This window comes from Triticum urartu, chromosome 2 (genome assembly GCF_003073215.2).
Source record: "Triticum urartu cultivar G1812 chromosome 2, Tu2.1, whole genome shotgun sequence".
In the NCBI taxonomy this organism is placed as follows: domain Eukaryota; kingdom Viridiplantae; phylum Streptophyta; class Magnoliopsida; order Poales; family Poaceae; genus Triticum; species Triticum urartu.
The window spans coordinates 652,867,194-652,886,873 of record NC_053023.1 but is presented as its reverse complement, the minus strand read 5'-3'; the positions used below and the strand labels follow the sequence as shown (position 1 = coordinate 652,886,873).

Sequence of the window (19,680 nt, the reverse complement as noted above, 5' to 3'; positions counted from 1 at the left end):
CCGTTCCTAAATATAAGTTTTTGTAGAGATTCCACTATGGATCACATTCGGATGTATATAGATGCATTTTAGAGTGTAGATTCACTCATTTTGCTCCGTATGTAGTCCACATAGTGAAATCTCTACAAAGACTTATATTTAGGAACGGAGGGAGTAGTATACTTTGAAGGCTAGTGGACTGATAGTTTTGTTTGACAACTACTGCAACTGAAGTATCTGAAATTCCTTGCAGCCCTCTGTACTGAACGTATTGGTGTTATTGTGAAACATTGCATTTGCTGTATTTTGTCACCAGTGTTCATTATTCACTGGTGACTTTGTCAGTAACGGTTCTGGGCAGCTTCTTTCTATTGATATCACTTGCTTGTTGCATTTCTACCGAGATTGATTATCTTTCGGCTTGTAGATTTAGCAAAGCCATGAGTCGCTGCCTGGCAACTTGCAAGCAAAGCCTTTGCTAATCTGTATGCTTGTTTCGTTATGTCATCCAATCTTTGGAAGACCCCATTTTCCTCTCCTGAATGAACAAGCAAAAGCAAAATCATGTCATATTTTTCCTGACTATAAACTGCAGCGTAATTGACATGTTTCATCAATTGTCAAGCTAACCTTTGATTAACATCCTCAAGCCCAGCTGAAGGGAGTCGTACATTTTTTATTTTTAGATAGGTTTGAACAATTGCTTGATAAATGACAGTATGGTGCATCAGTGGTTTATCCCACTGGATAGATTTCTTGCCGAAAACATTTCCAAAATTGCCTGGGTTTCAGCTTCAGTGAATGTCTTGGCCGTGTCATGGAAGAAGAGAAATTAAACAAAAACACACAGAATGAGACGTCATGGAAAGCTGAAGAGGAAGAGAACGAAGATACCATGAACACTATTCGTAGTAGGATAGCAGATGCTTGTCTTGCGATAGCAACATAGGTTAGCTATGTTGATGGAGGTCATCATCATGTGAACAATATGTATTTTCGATGGTGCATGCCTTTTGTAATATTATTATGGGGTCAATATCTATTTATATGTAATATGCAACATCAAAGTATAGTCTTTGAATTGCATATGTGTTAGCTATGAATCATCTTCATTGTCACAAATTTTCTTTGCAAAAGGGTCGTTCCGCCTACCAATGTACAGATCACTGCTTTACAGTCAATTAGCATATAACCATATTCACTCATGGCCCAGGGGCATTACAGACAATCCACAGCCAAATCTACAATTTCACAGTTGTTTCAACCAAACAGCTTCCTGCTTTTCCACAGCTAGAAGTTCACAGCAGCTTTCTCAAAGCTCAGAGCTCACAGCAGCTTTTTCAGAATTTGCAGCTCAACCAAACACAACCTCAGTCCGTGTGAGAGAGAAGCCTCTCGCCGGCTGCTGCCTCCCTCCCTGCTGAGATCTCAGCCGCGCCGCGCTCCCTCTTCCACCGCCTTCCTGTCGAGATTGCCACCGCCTCCCCGTATTGCGTGGCGCCACCACAGCCTCCGCTTTCTCCGTGGAGCTCTGAGCCGCCAAGTCCATAATTCACAAATTGGTGAAGTCCACATAATGGAGCTCAAAAGCCACTGACACTAAATAGACTTGGCTCGGGGCAGAACTGAGTGGCTAGGACGCCTCCCAGACCCCTTCACCACCGAGCCCGCCCTCCCGGTGGGGCATTGACACAGCTGGTAGGTAAGGTTTCTTCCTTTTCTTTTCTTGCTTGTATGTTCTGTTGCATGATTTGGGCAGTCCTTCAAACCCTAGGTTTTGGGATGGGTGGGGACCACGCAAAGAATTGATGCGAAACTTTGATGCTTGAAGAGATTGTCATAATTTTCGATACCTGAGAACGTAAATTTTCTGTTAGTCATTTTGAGAAGCAACAATCCAATGTTATGCCTATGAGCTATATATTGCTCGCTCACCCAGTTGGTTGGTCTGCCCCTGACTGGTGAGATCGGTTGCAAGCGGTGTGGCATCCGTGACCTCTTCCTCGTTCTAGTGGAGGAACTGCCCTTAATTGCCAGGATTTATAAGGGTTTTGTATACTGTAATCCTAAATCCTTGCTCCAACTGCAGGCTTTTGAGGGATTATAGCCGCAGAAGAAACCTGGCGGGTGGTATGAGCGCCGAGGCAGGCAACGGGAAGGAGGAAGCCAGGAAGACAGGTTTGGAGGGCACCGGACTGCCCCTTCCAGGTGGCTCCCATGGCAGCGTGCGATGCGCTGGCAGCGACCCGCAGTTGAGACAGATGCTTGATTCCCTCAAATCCTCCAAGTCTTCAGTAAGTGTAGATGTTACCTCTACGCGCCTTCGCTTTTTTATTTAATAGCACACATGGTGAAAATACTGATATGCATGCCGGACTACCTCGGTTTAACTGGCACTGGCAGATACGATACTGAGATAGTAAAACCATGTTTCTTTTCTGCCACATGATATCCAGAAAATGAGCACGAAAGGTAAACAGGCATGAGCCTTAAAAAGTAGATTTGTTACTAGAGTATCGATGATCTTTCGAATCCATGGAAATTTGTCACCTGGAAGTTTGTTTTGATTGAACTCTTTGGCTTTGTTCCATTGCAGGCCGTGATCAACTATGGCGCCTCATGGTATGTAACCTTCTTGCTATGTACCTTTTGTTTCTTCTTGCATTGAGAACCTTATACTGTAACTACTAGCAACTACTAAAGATTGTGCATCAATCTTTTGACTGCTTGATGACTTGATACTATTCTTCCCAATTGAGTAATAATCAGTTGTTGCAGTACTATGTCTATCTTATGTAATTCTGCAGCCATTTTAGGATGTATGTGGAGAGTATACAACACACACAGCTAATTATTGAGATTCATATGAGCTAAGCTTTTCCAATGCAAGCTTTATGTCCTAAAGTGGTGAAATCTGCATATGTACAATGCAAGGTGCTTACAGGGTGCTTGTGAAAATGGCTGGTTTTTTATTTAAGCACCGGTGCTTATTTGTATAGAACAGGCGCTTACTTAGGCACCTCTTCTGTAGAAATAAGCACTGACACTTAAGAAAATTTGGTTTATTAATTATGAGCACCTTGCATTGTACATGGTCCAAGTTATCTACTACTAGCTGTGTATCTAAAGTTTGTTTCATTACATGCTGTATAATACGTACTAGTATGTTGCATAGCTTAGCGGTCTGCCTATCACTACTGTTCGTTAGTGAGAATACATTCCTCATAATGTGATTAACTCGACTCATTCCTGTCGATTACCCAGGTGCGGTGTTTGCAATCAGATTCTTCCACCCTTCTACAAATTCAGCAACGAATTCAAGAATCTTACTTTCGTCTATGCCCATGTTGATGAATGCCCCGAAACAACTCAGAACATACGATACACCCCGACCTTCCATTTTTACCGGGATGGAGAAAGGGTGGATGAGATGTTTGGTGCAGGGGAAGAGAGGCTACGGGATCGGTTGTGGTTGCATTCGTGATTTCTAGGCTTTGGCTTGCAGTGCTGCTGTTTTCATGTACTTAGTTATGCACTGTACCTCGGATTTATCCTTTTTCTGAAGTCTTGTTTGATGTGGAAAGGAAGGGCAATGTTAAACTGATTAGCGTGTTGCTAGTTTCTCTCCCAGGCAGAAGCCATTATTTTTCATTATTTACTCGCAAAGCATTTTACACTGTAATTGAACCATGACTGTAATACATCAGCAACTAATGCTGCTAGTGATGGAAGTGGGTTGTTCTGGTATCTATAAACATGCGCTGCCTGCAAATCTGGGTGCTACTGAAGAGGAGCATTTTCACTCGCAGCTATTCAAAGACCGGGGCACTGAGCACACACTCAGTCAGCGGTGACTAGTGATTGCACGATTGGACATTGTTGTCGTTAGGCGTACAATTGCTGCCAAATGATAAACACCAATGAACACCGCAAAGGAAAGGCTGGCTGATCCTTGAAGCTTTGTCTAATACTGAATTGCTCAAATTGCAGCAATTACCAGCTGTTACACGATTCATGGCCATTCATTCAGAGTATATCAACTGTCAAATATGCCAAATAAACTTGTACTCCCTCCGTTCCTAAATATTTGTCTTTTTACATATTTCAAATGAACTATCACATACGGATGTATATAGACACATTATAGAGTAGTCACTTGTTGAAATCTTTAGAAAGACAAATATTTAGAAACGGAGGGAGTAGTATATAAGCAGAAGAAAATTTACAACTAAAAAACAGCAGACATGTTTCCTTTTCAATTATCTGAAGTTCATGCACACCAGCTAACCAACTTCTCCCATTTGAACAACCTTCTTCAAGGGTAAGCCGTAATGGTACAAATAAATTAGATGTTACGCAAATTTGGATGCCCTACCCGAAATCTAGATAGTGGCATCATCAAACCATCACCAAACATGAGGCATGAGATTGTGAGCACATCTTGAGAGGCTCCATCCAAATGAATCTCCAAGCAAAAGTATGATTGAACAACAAAGACAACCAACTCTATCAAATTATGTACATCCAGGCTCCTAACAGAATCAGTAGTCAGGGATCATGATTTAGCAGAAGGTTGGGGTTTAGAAACCCGCACTCTCAGCTTCGAGGGGCCAGATTTAGTTCTACTGTTGTTCCGGTCCGCCTTAATGGAAGCAATCACAGCATCAGCCCCAGGACCAAGACCTTTCCTGCCAACTAATTTCACGCCCAGTGTTTCACAGAGGTAATGCAGCCTCATCTCATCACCCCCTCTAACCTCTCTTAGCTCCATAGCCTGCTGCCGCAATAGTAATGTATACACATAGAGCTGCTGCTGCTGGTTGAAATGTGACTGTAGCTGCTGAAACAACGATTTGTTTGAGTGGTGCTGCTCTTTTTTCCCTCCTTCGGTCGCACTTTTCTTCTGAGGGCCACCCAGTTCCACCTTCAGAATGGCTGGAGATTTGGGATCCGAGGCTTTTCCGCCAAAAATGACAGAGAAGCTCCCAAATTCCAAGTCTGGTTGCCTAAACAGGTCTACTAGCAAGGTAGCACAAGCTTGAGCATTTGTAGATGGGCTTTTTACTACTTTGGTCTTTGTTGCTCGGGCGGTGGCATGGATATTGATGTTAGCAGCTTCTCGTACGCCAGTAATAAATGCTCCATGCATCGTTGCAGGGTAACGCCTTGTGGTGGCTTCTCCAGCAAAAAACAACCGGCCGTCTCCAACACTTTCGGCTAATATGTCATAGTCGTCTCCAGATGCTCCAACAGCAACGTGCGAATATGAACCTAGACTGAAAGAGTCTGTGCCCCATCTAGTACAAACACTCTGTAGAGGATCTGGTACCTCAACTCCCTGTGGTTCATAGATACCTGCAACATACAAGCTTCACTTTTTAGACAGAAACCATTTTTGAGCAGTTAAATTCATTGGTACAATATGAATGAACACTACACATTTCAGTGCAATTGCCTATGTGAACGGAACTAAGAATCTGTTCTAGTAATCAGTTGCGAGAGGTATTGAATACCTTATATACTCTGTTACTCCCTCCGTTTGGAAATACTTGTCGGAAAAATGAATGTATCTAGATGTATTTTAGTTCTAGATACATCCATTTTGGCGACAAGTATTTCTGAACGGAGGGAGTACTATATAGCAAAAATGTAAAATTTGATGATAGAAACTATCACATTGAAGCCTTACCTCTTAGTATCTGAAGAACTGAGCTGACAGCGTCAGTTGGAGGCGTGGTTTCAAAGTTGTGGGCAGCCTCACCAGCAACCAAAGCCATCAACAATGGACCACCAGCCACTGTTGCATAGCTATAGAACAGAAAGAATTCCCCTCGACGACTTGGATTTTCAGTCAGATGTCCAAAGGTATCAAGGTCGGTGCTCCAAAAAACATGAGGAAACAACATCGCGACCTTGTTTAACAACCCAAAGCCTAGTTTCTTGATACTATCAAGCTTCCTTTGTGGCAGCTCAGGTACAAACTTGATACCCCCATTTTTCAGAACCCCAAGTGGCACAGTGCACAGCGCCATGTCCCCTTCATACACCTGACCACCATTGACAACCACCTGCACGCCATCCCCTCCATACCGTATAGTGTGCACTGTCCTCTCGTAAACAATGGGCACATTCTCTGCCAGGGCCTGTACAAGCCTTCCATTGCCACCAGGCAAGAAGCAGTGATCCCCACCCATGTCATACGGATCGTCCTGGTCCCAGAATGCAAAGCTAAGCCTTGAAGATAATCCTGCATTGGCATACTCCAGATTTGCTATATGCCAATTGAACAAGTTTATCTCCTCCTCTGAGGAGATACCCCCATCAGACTGCCGTAATGTCTCGAGCGCCGCCCCAAGAGAGATATCCATCGCCACATCCCCCATGGCTGCCCGCAGGTGGCTGGCATTATCAAGAAACTTGTTATATGTTCCCTCCACTTCCTTATCCACCTCCGGATCAACTGGCGACCCATCCGGCCGATACAGTGGGCACTTGTCTCTGATCTTATGCATCGGCAAGCCGAGCTGCTTAGCCACAACACCGAGAGGGTTCCCAAATGTGCCGGTAAGCACGCTGCCACCGAGGTCAGCAGCAGCTGAGTGCCCACCACCCTCCATCTTCTTCGTGTACACGCGGCCACCGCACCTCTTGCGTCCCTCCAATACAATCACTTTAAAGCCGGACGCCAGCAAGTGCCGTGCCGCGGCGAGCCCAGCAAGGCCAGCGCCGACAACGATGACAGTGTTGGGCCTGGTGGGCTCCTTGGGGAGGCGCTCCTTGATGGCGGGGGCGACGCCGAAGTTGACGTGGCCGTGGGAGACGAGGAAGTTGTAGGCGGAGGTGAGGAGGTGCTCGCAGTGGGGCGGGATGAGCGAGGCGAAGGGCTCCTTGGCGAGCCATGAGTTGAAGGTCTCGCGCCACCTGGTGAGGAGGTGGTTGCGGATGAGGATGTAGTTGACCTGCTCGATGCCGCCCACGTCCGAGACCACCCCCGCCTCGATCTCCTCGTCGGTGAGGGAATCCGCCGGGAACCCGGCGGTGAGCGCGGTGACGGCCTCCGCTGTCGGCTCCCGGTTGATCACTATGATGTTGTCCGCGGCGGAGGGGGGAACTGGCGGGTGGGGAGCAGGGGAGGCGGCGGAGGGGACTTGCGGGGAACCCGGTGCGCTTGCGCTTGCTGGGGCTGGGAAGGGCGGGGATGTGGAGGGCGAGGGTGGGGGCGGGTACCGGGGGCGGGGTAGGGTTAGGGTTAGGGTTTGCGGGAAGGGAGGCGAGGGGAAGGAGGGTGCTGGGCTGTTGCTGGTCGGACATTATCGCCGGCGGCGGCGGCGAGAGCGGCTCCGCCTGCTCGATAAATCTGGGGTTTACACGGGGGCCGTGCAAGGCCGAGCCATGGGCGGCTGTGTGCATCTGTGAGGTGGAAGACGGCAAAGCAGCCAATTTACGCCTTCGAGTGTAGGATACGTAAAGCAGGGCGGTTTGTGAATTACCATCTTCAGAGACGCGGTCATACGGAAATTGACAATCACTTCACAGAAAGCAGAGTTCCTCATCACATTATTCAGCGTGTTCAAAAGAAAAATCACATTATTCAGGAACTAGTGTACAAGGTTTCTGATCACACCATTCTACAGCGATTTTTTCAGAACAAGAACTGGCCTGGGAAAGTACAAAGGATGATCAACCATGCTTGGTTGCAGAAACTAAATTTGTTACTTCAGAATGCTTCGAAGAACAATCCATACTGACGGAAAATATGTGCACACGTACCGCTTTACCATCGAACACCACGCGCTTCGTCTTCAATCGAATCGTAAGATATACACGGACACCATGTTGATCCCAAAACAAGGGCCAGGTGATGATGAAACATGACACTGGGAAATCTGAAGTGGCACTTCACAAACTGCGCTCGGGCTTACATTGCAGCAGTACTCCTGTTGGCAGCAGCATGGCCTCTCCTTAACATTATGACTTCACTGCTATTAGTATGGGATGGCTTCTCATGGTCTAAACCATATGCATCCGAGAAGGGGTCCATGAAAACGCCGACGAATGCAATCAGTGGGTCTGCACGTGCACTGTCGACACATAGCTTCAGGTACCGGGCTTCGACGGCAGGGAACCGGAGCAGCCTCTTGTACCCAATTGTCGTGCCTTCAAGAATTGTTTGCCACAGTCCACCCAGTAGGACATCCACATGGAACTCGATCACACGCTGGCCCATCTGGATAGGCTCCTGGAGCTGGAGCAAGTTGAAGGAAGTGGATCGCCCGAGGTCGAAGAGCATTTCCCAGCTTGTCTGCCCTTCCTGTGGTGCCCAGTAGGAGTATATGCTATCTCGGAGGGCGTTGGAGGGTGCAAACTGCAGGTTCTCCAACCCACCACGCACACTGCTTGCTGTGACAGTCGCGTTGGCAGCAAAGTTGTGAGAGAAAATTGTCTGTCGGATCTCGGTGAATTCCTGAAGGACTTGCATATCTTCGTCGGAAATAAGCCCGGATGAATTGGGAGGAACATTCAATATGAGGAGACAATTTCTACCAACTGATTTGTAGTATATGTCAAGCAGGGTTACAGCACTTTTTGGTTTCTCTGAGGCATGCCAGAACCATCCTGGCCTGATGGAAACATCACATTCTGCAGGAACCCATTCTTCACCAAATTGATCCCCACTTTGTGAGTATCTGGCAATAAAGTTGGCATGCCAGTCAGTAGACTAATTGTTTCTTAAAAGCAATATGCTTGTCAATGACAAGCGAACTCCACTTTCAGTAAACATCCCTCAAAATCAGAACACTGCAGGTTGTACAATTATGAGATGAGATGTCAATGCCAATACGCCATAGAGGCATAGTCTAAAAGTATATGAACCAACTACAGATTATTTCATGCCAATCATTTTCATGGCTGTCGTTGCTACACATAAGTAAAGGAATCAAGTCCACTAGTCCAATTTTTGGTTTAACAAGGGATTTTAACTTTGGAATCTGAATATGAATGAAATTTCATAGTTTGTAGCCATTCTTATAGCTCATTTCATTCTGAGGCAACCCAGTACGTAAATCACATCCCAAAACATGCTGTCTTGATTATGTTTTCTACTAAAGGAGGCACTGTAGTGGGTATTTTTCGGTCCATACATCCATTACCAAATTCTGCTAAATAATAGCACCCTAATTAAGTACTTTCAACCGCCTGATGCCATGAATGAAGCTTACCTTCGAAGTGAAGATAGCTGCAGTATTTATTTAGATCAAGTATTATCATTAGCTGTCTGTTTAGAGGTTATAGTTAGGTAGTACTTTGGAAGGACAATAGTTCCTCAAGATATGCTATCATTACAGTAGTTGGAAGCATTGGTACAAATGTAGTACTGTACTGGGAATGAAAGTTTAACGGTCCGTTCTCATGCATCTTCCAGTAAAGCTATGCAGCATCAGCTGTCTTCCAAATCAATAATTGCACTACAGTACTAATTTTTTCCTCATGCGAAACAGAGAAAAAAAATGGAAGCACGGTTATGTTAAATTATATTTGTCTCCTACTAAATGGGAAGATTATACATACCTTAATTTTTCTACAACTAAGGCATTTCGGCAGTTTGTCAAGAATCCGGAATCCACACAAGAAAAGCTATTGAAATTCCAAGTCTACCTATGGCTAAAGGTCTCATCCATGCTAGGATCTCAACAGAAGTACGTGACATAACCTCTGTGATTGTAAGCTGGGAGATAAGATCTAATGCAGGGTAGGATTTTTGACAAACACTCCAAATTTTTATATACAACCAAATACAATATAATTGTACATAATCCTTCTTTATTCTAAAACTAACGCCTAATGTAGAATCCACGTTAAGCCATGTCACCCTAAAAAGAACAGTTCATTAGATCTTGGTAGTAAAAGATGTCTCGTCGTGGAAAGACATGTCTCTTGGTGAAAATACTTCTTTACATGAAAAGACATACTGTAAAAGAATAAAAAGAAGAACAATAATTTATAGATTAACACATTACAAAATTCAATTTATAACTTCCCAAAAAATGCAACCATCGAGCCTTATTTGTGCTAGAAAACTATATACTACAATGTAACATTTCAATTTATTTATGCATTTCAAGGATGTTTATACTTTTTTAGCAATATGATGTTTATACTTTGCAGCTCTATCCTTAACAGACTACAAATTTTATATGTAAATGTTTTAAAATAGACTACCTAAAATATATAATAATAACCGCACTAAAGCATGGGCTTTACACTAATTAACAATAGTTATCACACCTTTTCCAATTAAGCAGGACTAAATCACTTACTCAGGAATGATATGTCCAATTGTCACAACAGTCTTGTTGAAAGGAGACCAGCAAGTACGGCCCGCAATCCCCGCCTCGTCTCCTACCCATCTAGTATCTGGTCCAGCATCTGAGAAGATAACCACCCTTCGCTGGAGCTGATGGATAAGCGCAAACCAGGCATCAAACATGTAATCCATGTACATGTCGTCGCCCTTTGCACCATCAAGCCAAACTTCCTCCACATCTCCATACCTGAACATATAAAAGGAAGAATTTATAGACTGCTTACAAACAGCTTAAGCACCAAGTCCACCACAAAACATAGGCAAAACATATGGGTACAATCCACACGCTCCACAATCCAGGTACCAAATGTACCACTGTTGATTATGTGTAATCAACCGAGTTCAAAGTAATGCATGAAGCAACATACTAGAAGCATATGCACAAAATGTTAATATCATCATAGAGATAAATTGCAGTAATTTTCACCAAGGAAACACCACAAGGGCCAAACTTCATGTTTTCAATCGAGCAGAACAATAAACACTGATCCAAGATCGTAATCCTGTAATGCTGTAAGAACAGATACTACGGTTTTCTGCAAAGGTCAAGAAGGAAGCCTTTTTCTTTTTTGAGTTTTCACTCCAAAACCACATCTTCAACGACCTGCATTCTAAACAGTGAAAAAAAAGCGCCCCATAGCGTCGCTAATAGCAAGCTATAGTGTTTTGAGGAATGCCTTGCTAAATAAATCTGTGTATAATGTCTCGCTAATAAGCACGCTATAGCATGCTAATAGCATATTTTAAGGGCCACACAATTTGGTCCTAGCACGCTATTTTTTACATTGATTCTAAATTCAGTAGTTCTCCTAAAAAATTGCAAATAAAAGATGGAGCAGCAATAACATTGTAGTAACTCGGATCACACAGATTGACACACCTGGTGAGCAATTCCGTCATTTGGCCCATGTAGTGCTCATTGTACGCGACCGTGTCGCCGTACACCGGCTCGTGGCGGTCCCACGGCGACAGGTACAGCCCCAGCCCGATCCCCTCCGCGCGCGCGGCGGCCGAGAGCTCGCCGACGACGTCCCCCGCCCCACCCCGCCACGGCGAGGCGGCCACCGAGTAGTCCGTCAGCGCCGACGGCCAGAGGCAGAACCCGTCGTGGTGCTTGGCCGTGAGCACCACGCGGCCGAACCCTCCCTCCGCCGCGACGCGCGCCCATTGGCCGGCGTCGAGCGCGGACGGCGCGAACACGGCGGGGTCGGCGTGACCGGAGCCCCACTCGGAGTCCGTGAAGGTGTTGGGCCCGAAGTGGATGAAGAGGGCCATCTCGGAGAGCTGCCACTGGAGCTGCGCGTAGGAAGGGACGGGCAGAATCGGGAGAGGCGGCGGTGTCGCCGTTGCTGCGACGGCGGCGGCGCCATGGCCGCACAGGAGTAGGTGGAGGTGAACAAGTAACAAAGCGATGGTGGTTGACATTTGGGAGAGAAGAGATTGTTCAGCGTGTGACCACGGTTGACTGATAAAGCCTACCAAGTGAACTTTATGCGAATTTTGCCACCTTCTCTGAGTCACCGCTAGGCCACCGAAAAGATTTTTATGTCAAATTAGCACATATGCCCGTGCATTGCAAGGGGAGTAAAAGTTAACATGTTCATCAGTGTGGCATGATAGTAACCAGATTCACGACAGGGAGACGCACATCAAATTCTAACAGACATATCAGTCAACCATTAATCACGCAACAACCCTTAACACCGATGCTAAGGATCAATTAGTTCTCCTTATAGTCCTAGCATCTACACTTAGTTAGCTTTACACCTCTATGCATCCAACTTATAGCAACACTGATTGACCTCGCTAGAACACGCGTCCGGCTTGCAGCAATAGCGGTCATCCTCGTTGTGTCCATGTGGCCGTCTTTGCTACGTTGTCTGTGTTACCTGTTGTCCTGGCAGCGTTTATGTAATACAACCGTCCAACTTCCCAATAGAAGGAAATTTCCTCGTTTATTCTCCATCTGTAACTTTCTTGAGTGCACAGTGGCCCAGTGCCTAAATGCTAATCCCTCCTCTTTCTTTAGAAGAAGATTGAACAATGAGCTCAGTGCTCAATGGGTGAATGTGAGTAAAATGGCTAGAGAGGCTTGTGTCTCAGAGGCCTCCAATGTGATTAGATGGGGCATGGGAGGAAAATCTTCTTTTACTACTAAATCAGTTTACTCTTTCCTGGAAAGGAACATTGCTGGATGCGATTATAGATGGATCTGGAATGCCAGAATACCTCTTAAGATTCAAATATTTTTGTGGCAGCTGTTTTAAGATGCTGTCCTAACGAGAGATGTGATGAAGCATCGAGGGTGGAAGGGAAATCCTAAATGTTCTTTTTGTGATGGGCGAGAGACTGCTCAACACTTATTCTTTACATGCCCTGTTGCCAGGGTGACCTGAAGGACGGTGGCATGCATGTTTGGTACTGCCCTGTGTCCCGATAACATTTGGCAAGCTTATGCATGGTGCTATACGTTCTTCCCTGGTGGGGAAATTTTTGTTGGAAATATGCCCTAGAGGCAATAATAAAAGGATTATTATTATATTTCCTTGTTCATGGTAATTGTCTTTTATTCATGCTATAATTGTGTTATCCGGAAATCGTAATACATGTGTGAATAATAGACACCAACATGTCCCTAGTAAGCCTCTAGTTGACTAGCTCGTTGATCAACAGATAGTCATGGTTTCCTAACTATGGACATTGGATGTCATTGATAACGAGATCACATCATTAGGAGAATGATGTGATGGACAAGACCTAATCTTAAACATAGCACAAGATCGTATAGTTCGTTTGCTAGAGTTTTACAATGTCAAGTATCCTTTCCTTAGACCATGAGATCGTGTAACTCCCGGATACCGTAGGAGTGCTTTGGGTATACCAAACGTCACAACGTAACTGGGTGACCATAAAGGTATACTACGGGTATCTCCGAAAGTGTCTGTTGGGTTGACACGGATCAAGACTGGGATTTGTCACTCCGTATGACGGAGAGGTATCACTGGGCCCACTCGGTAATGCATCATCATTATGAGCTCAAAGTGACCAAGTGTCTGGTCACGGGATCATGCATTACGGTACGAGTAAAGTGACTTCCGGTAACGAGATTGAACGAGGTATTGGGATACCGACGATCGAATCTCGGGCAAGTAACATACCGATTGACAAAGGGAATTGTATACGGGGTTGCTTGAATCCTCGACATCGTGGTTCATCCGATGAGATCATCGAGGAGCATGTGGGAGCCAACATGGGTATCCAGATCCCGCTGTTGGTTATTGACCGGAGAGCGATCTCGGTCATGTCTACATGTCTCCCGAACCCGTAGGGTCTACACACTTAAGGTTCGGTGACGCTAGGTTGTAGGGATATGGTATATGCAGTAACCCGAATGTTGTTCGGAGTCCCGGGATGAGATCCCGGACGTCACGAGGAGTTCCGAAATGGTCCGGAGGTAAAGAATTATATATAGGAACTGCTATTGTGAAGGAAATATGCCCTAGAGGCAATAATAAAGTTATTATTTATTTCCTTATATCATGATAAATGTTTATTTTCATGCTAGAATTGTATTAACCGGAAACATAATACATGTGTGAATACATAGACAAACAGAGTGTCACTAGTATGCCTCTACTTGACTAGCTCGTTAATCAAAGATGGTTATGTTTCCTAACCATGAACAAAGAGTTGTTATTTGATTAACGGGATCACATCATTAGGTGAATGATCTGATTGACATGACCCATTCCATTAGCTTAGCACCCGATCGTTTAGTATGTTGCTATTGCTTTCTTCATGACTTATACATGTTCCTATGACTATGAGATTATGCAACTCCCGTTTGCCGGAGGAACACTTTGTGTGCTACCAAACGTCACAACGTAAATGGGTGATTATAAAGGTGCTCTACAGGTGTCTCCAAAGGTAGATGTTGGGGTTGGCGTATTTCGAGATTAGGATTTGTCACTCCGATTGTCGGAGAGGTATCTCTGGGCCCTCTCGGTAATGCACATCACATAAGCCTTGCAAGCATTACAACTAATATGTTAGTTGTGAGATGATGTATTACGAAACGAGTAAAGAGACTTGCCGGTAACGAGATTGAACTAGGTATTGGATACCGACGATCGAATCTCGGGCAAGTAACATACCGATGACAAAGGGAACAACGTATGTTGTTATGCGGTCTGACCGATAAAGATCTTCGTAGAATATGTAGGAGCCAATATGGGCATCCAGGTCCCGCTATTGGTTATTGACCGGAGACGTGTCTCGGTCATGTCTACATTGTTCTCGAACCGTAGGGTCCGCACGCTTAAAGTTACGATGACAGTTGTTATGAGTTTTATACATTTTGATGTACGAAGTTAGTTCGGAGTCCCGGATGTGATCACGGACATGACGAGGAGTCTCGAAATGGTCGAGACATAAAGATTGATATATTGGATGACTATATTCGGACACCGGAAGCGTTTCGGGAAGTTTCGGATAAAACCGGAGCACCGGGGGGTTACCAGAACCCCCCGGGGGGTTAATGGGCCTCATGAGCCTAAAGTGGAGAAGAGGAAGGGGCTGCCAGGGCAGGCCGCGCGCCCCCTCTCCCCCTAGTCCGAATTGGACAAGGAGGGAGGGGCGGCGCCCCCCCTTTCCTTCTCTCCCCCTCTCTCCTACTTGGACAAGGAAAAGGGAGGGGAGTCGGTAGGAGTAGGACTCCTCCTGCGCGCCTCCTCTAGGCCGGCCGCACCCCCCCCTTGGATCCTTTATATACGGAGGCAGGGGGGCACCCTAGAAAACACAAGTTGATCTTCGTGATCGTTCCTTAGCCGTGTGCGGTGCCCCCCTCCACCATATTCCACCTCGGTCATATCGTTGTAGTGCTTAGGCGAAGCCCTGCGTCGGTGGAACATCATCATCGTCACCACGCCGTCGTGCTGATGGAACTCATCCCCGAAGCTTTGCTGGATCGGAGCCCGGGGAGCGTCATCGAGCTGTACGTGTGCTAAGAACTCGGAGGTGCCGGAGTAACGGTGCTTGGATCGGTCGGATCGGGAAGACGTACGACTACTTCCTCTACGTTGTGTCAACGCTTCCGTTGCGATCTACAAGGGTACGTAGATCATACTCTCCCCTCTCGTTGCTATGCATCACCATGATCTTGCGTGTGCGTAGGAAATTTTTTAAAATTACTACGTTCCCCAACAGTGGTATCAGAGCCTAGGTTTTATATGTTGATGTTATATGCACGAGTAGAACACAAGTGAGTTGTGGGCGATATAAGTCATACTGCTTACCAGCATGTCATACTTTGGTTCGGCGGTATTGTTGGACGAGGCGACCCGGACCGACATTACGCGTACGCTTACGCGAGACCGGTTCTCCCGATGTGCTTTGCACATAGGTGGCTTGCGGGCAACAATCTCTCCAACTTTAGTTGAACCGAGTGTGGCTACGCCCGGTCTTTGCGAAGGTTAAAACAGCACCAACTTGACAAACTATCATTGTGGTTTTGATGCGTAGGTAAGATTGGTTCTTGCTTAAGCCCGTAGCAGCCACGTAAAACTTGCAACAACAAAGTAGAGGACGTCTAACTTGATTTTGCAGGGCATGTTGTGATGTGATATGGTCAAGACATGATGATAAATTTTATTGTATGAGATGATCATGTTTTGTAACCGAGTTATCGGCAACTGGCAGGAGCCATATGGTTGTCGCTTTATTGTATGCAATGCAATCGCGATGTAATGCTTTACTTTATCACTAAGCGGTAGCGATAGGCGTGGAAGCATAAGATTGGCGAGACGACAACGATGCTACGATGGAGATCAAGGTGTCACGCCGGTGACGATGGTGATCACGACGGTGCTTCGAAGATGGAGATCACAAGCACAAGATGATGATGGCCATATCATATCACTTATATTGATTGCATGTGATGTTTATCCTTTATGCATCTTATCTTGCTTTGTTTGATGGTAGCATTATAAGATGATCTCTCACTAATTATCAAGAAGTGTTCTCCCTGAGTATGCACCGTTGCGAAAGTTCTTCGTGCTGAGACACCACGTGATGATCGGGTGTGATAGGCTCTACGTTCAAATACAACGGGTGCAAAACAGTTGCGCACGCGGAATACTCAGGTTATACTTGACGAGCCAAGCATATACAGATATGGCCTCGGAACACGGAGACCGAAAGGTCGAGCGTGAATCATATAGTAGATATGATCAACATAGTAATGTTCACCGATGAAACTACTCCATCTCACATGATGATCGGACATGGTTTAGTTGATTTGGATCACGTGATCACTTAGAAGATTAGAGGGATGTCTATCTAAGTGGGAGTTCTTAAATAATATGATTAATTGAACTTAAATTTATCATGAACTTAGTCCCTGATAGTATCTTGCTTGTTTATGTTGATTGTAGATAGATGGCTCGTGCTGTTGTTCCGTTGAATTTTAATGCGTTCCTTGAGAAAGCAAAGTTGAAAGATGATGGTAGCAATTACACGGACTGGGTCGGTAACTTGAGGATTATCCTCATTGCTGCACAGAAGAATTACGTCCTGGAAGCGCCGCTGGGTGCCAGGCCTGCTGCTGGAGCAACACCAGATGTTATGAACGTCTGGCAGAGCAAAGCTAATGACTACTCGATAGTTCAGTGTGCCATGCTTTACAGCTTAGAATCGGGACTTCAACGACGTTCTGAACGTCATGGAGCATATGAGATGTTCCAAGAGTTGAAGTTAATATTTCAAGCAAATGCCCGGATTGAGAGATATGAAGTCTCCAATAAGTTCTATAGCTACAAGATGGAGGAGAACAGTTCTGTCAGTGAGCATATACTCAAAATGTCTGGGTATAATAATCACTTGATTCAATTGGGAGTTAATCTTCCAGATGATTGCGTCATTGACAGAATTCTCCAATCACTGCCACCAAGCTACAAGAGCTTCGTGATGAACTATAATATGCAAGGGATGAATAAGACTATTCCCGAGCTCTTCGCGATGCTGAAAGCTGCGGAGGTAGAAATCAAAAAGGAGTATCAAGTGTTGATGGTCAACAAGACCACTAGTTTCAAGAAAAAGGGCAAAGGGAAGAAGAAGGGGAACTTCAAGAAGAACGGCAAGCAAGTTGCTGCTCAAGAGAAGAAACCCAAGTCTGGACCTAAGCCTGAAACTGAGTGCTTCTACTGCAAGCAGACTGGTCACTAGAAGCGGAACTGCCCCAAGTATTTGGCAGATAAGAAGGATGGCAAGGTGAACAAAGGTATATGCGATATACATGTTATTGATGTGTACCTTACTAATGCTCGCAGTAGCACCTGGGTATTTGATACTGGTTCTGTTGCTAATATTTGCAACTCGAAACAGGGACTACGGATTAAGCGAAGATCGGCTAAGGACGAGGTGACGATGCGCGTGGGAAACGGTTCCAAAGTCGATGTGATCGCGGTCGGCACGCTACCTCTACATCTACCTTCGGGATTAGTATTAGACCTAAATAATTGTTATTTGGTGCCAGCGTTGAGCATGAACATTATATCTGGATCTTGTTTAATGTGAGACGGTTATTCATTTAAATCAGAGAATAATGGTTGTTCTATTTATATGAGTAATATCTTTTATGGTCATGCACCCTTGTAGAGTGGTCTATTCTTATTGAATATCGATAGTAGTAATACACATATTCATAGTGTTGAAGCCAAAAGATGCAGATTTGATAATGATAGTGCAACTTATTTGTGGCACTGCCGTTTAGGTCATATCGGTGTAAAGCGCATGAAGAAACTCCATGCTGATGGACTTTTGGAACCACTTGATTATGAATCACTTGGTACTTGCGAACCGTGCCTCATGGTCAAGATGACTAAAACACCGTTCTCCGGTACGATGGAGAGAGCAACAAATTTGTTGGAAATCATACATACAGATGTATGTGGTCCGATGAATATTGAGACTCGTGGCGGATATCGTTATTTTCTCACCTTCACAGATGACTTAAGCAGATATGGGTATATCTACTTAATGAAACATAAGTCTGAAACGTTTGAAAAGTTCAAAGAATTTCAGAGTGAAGTTGAAAATCATCGTAACAACAAAATAAAGTTTCTACGATCTGATCGTGGAGGAGAATATTTGAGTTACGAGTTTGGTGTACATTTGAAAATTGTGGAATAGTTTCGCAACTCACGCCACCCGGAACACCACAGCGTAATGGTGTGTCCGAACGTCGTAATCGTACTTTATTGGATATGGTGCAATCTATGATGTCTCTTACTGATTTACCGCTATCGTTTTGGGGATACGCTCTAGAGACGGCCGCATTCACGTTAAATAGGGCACCATCAAAATCCGTTGAGACGACGCCTTATAAACTGTGGTTTGGCAAGAAACCAAAGTTGTCGTTTCTGAAAGTTTGGGGCTGCGATGCTTATCTGAAAAAGCTTCAACCTGATAAGCTCGAACCCAAATCGGAGAAATATGTCTTCATAGGATATCCAAAGGAAACTATTGGATACACCTTCTATCACAGATCCGAAGTAAGGACTTTTGTTGCTAAATTCGGAAACTTTCTGGAGAAGGAGTTTCTCTTGAAAGAAGTGAGTGGGAGGAAAGTAGAACTTGACGAGGTAACTGTACCTACTCCCTTATTGGAAAGTAGTGCATCACAGAAAACTGTTTCAGTGACACCTACACCAGTTAGTGAGGAAGCTAATGATGATGATCATGAAACTTCAGAACAAGATACTGCTGAACCTCATAGATCAACCAGAGTGAGATCCGCGCCAGAGTGGTACGGTAATCCTGTTCTGGAAGTCATGCTACTAGATCATGATGAACCTACGAACTATGAAGAAGCGATGGTGAGCCCAGATTCCGCAAAATGGCTTGAAGCCATGAAATCTGAGATGGGATCCATGTATGAGAACAAAGTATGGACTTTGGTTGACTTGCCCGATGATCGGCAAGCAATTGAGAATAAATGGATCTTCAAGAAGAATACTGACGCTGACGGTAATATTACTGTCTACAAAGCTCGACTTGTCACAAAAGGTTTTCGACAAGTTCAAGGGATTGACTACGATGAGACCTTCTCACCCGTAGCGATGCTTAAGTCTGTCCGAATCATGTTAGCAATTGCCGCATTTTATGATTATGAAATTTGGCAGATGGATGTCAAAACTGCATTCCTGAATGGATTTCTGGAAGAAGAGTTGTATATGATGCAACCAGAAGGTTTTGTCGATCCAAAGGGAGCTAACAAAGTGTGCAAGCTCCAGCGATCCATTTATGGACTGGTGCAAGCCTCTCGGAGTTGGAATAAA

At 44.9% G+C, this 19,680-nt stretch overlaps 2 protein-coding genes across 3 annotated transcripts; one reads left to right on the top strand and one right to left on the bottom strand.

The window, feature by feature from the left end:
• Positions 1–416: 416 nt before the first annotated feature.
• Positions 417–3,730, top strand: LOC125539453 (thioredoxin-like 3-3). 2 transcript variants are annotated; one of them, XM_048702909.1, is made up of 4 exons: positions 417–1,677; positions 2,069–2,273; positions 2,576–2,601; positions 3,244–3,730. In XM_048702909.1, the coding sequence occupies exons 2-4, from the start codon at positions 2,112–2,114 to the stop codon at positions 3,461–3,463; spliced, it is 408 nt and encodes a 135-aa protein (XP_048558866.1). In that variant the 5' UTR covers positions 417–1,677; positions 2,069–2,111; the 3' UTR covers positions 3,464–3,730. The 2 variants fall into 2 exon arrangements, with proteins under 2 accessions (XP_048558866.1, XP_048558865.1); XM_048702908.1 differs by having other exon boundaries at positions 417–1,681.
• A 672-nt stretch (positions 3,731–4,402) lies between these two features.
• On the bottom strand, positions 4,403–11,822 carry LOC125539454 (lysine-specific histone demethylase 1 homolog 3-like). Its single transcript, XM_048702910.1, has 5 exons — positions 11,226–11,822; positions 10,299–10,532; positions 7,902–8,666; positions 5,669–6,900; positions 4,403–5,334 (listed from the first exon to the last, which is right to left on the bottom strand). The coding sequence occupies exons 1-5, from the start codon at positions 11,768–11,770 to the stop codon at positions 4,535–4,537; spliced, it is 3,576 nt and encodes a 1,191-aa protein (XP_048558867.1). The 5' UTR covers positions 11,771–11,822; the 3' UTR covers positions 4,403–4,534.
• Between the last annotated feature and the right edge of the window lie 7,858 nt (positions 11,823–19,680).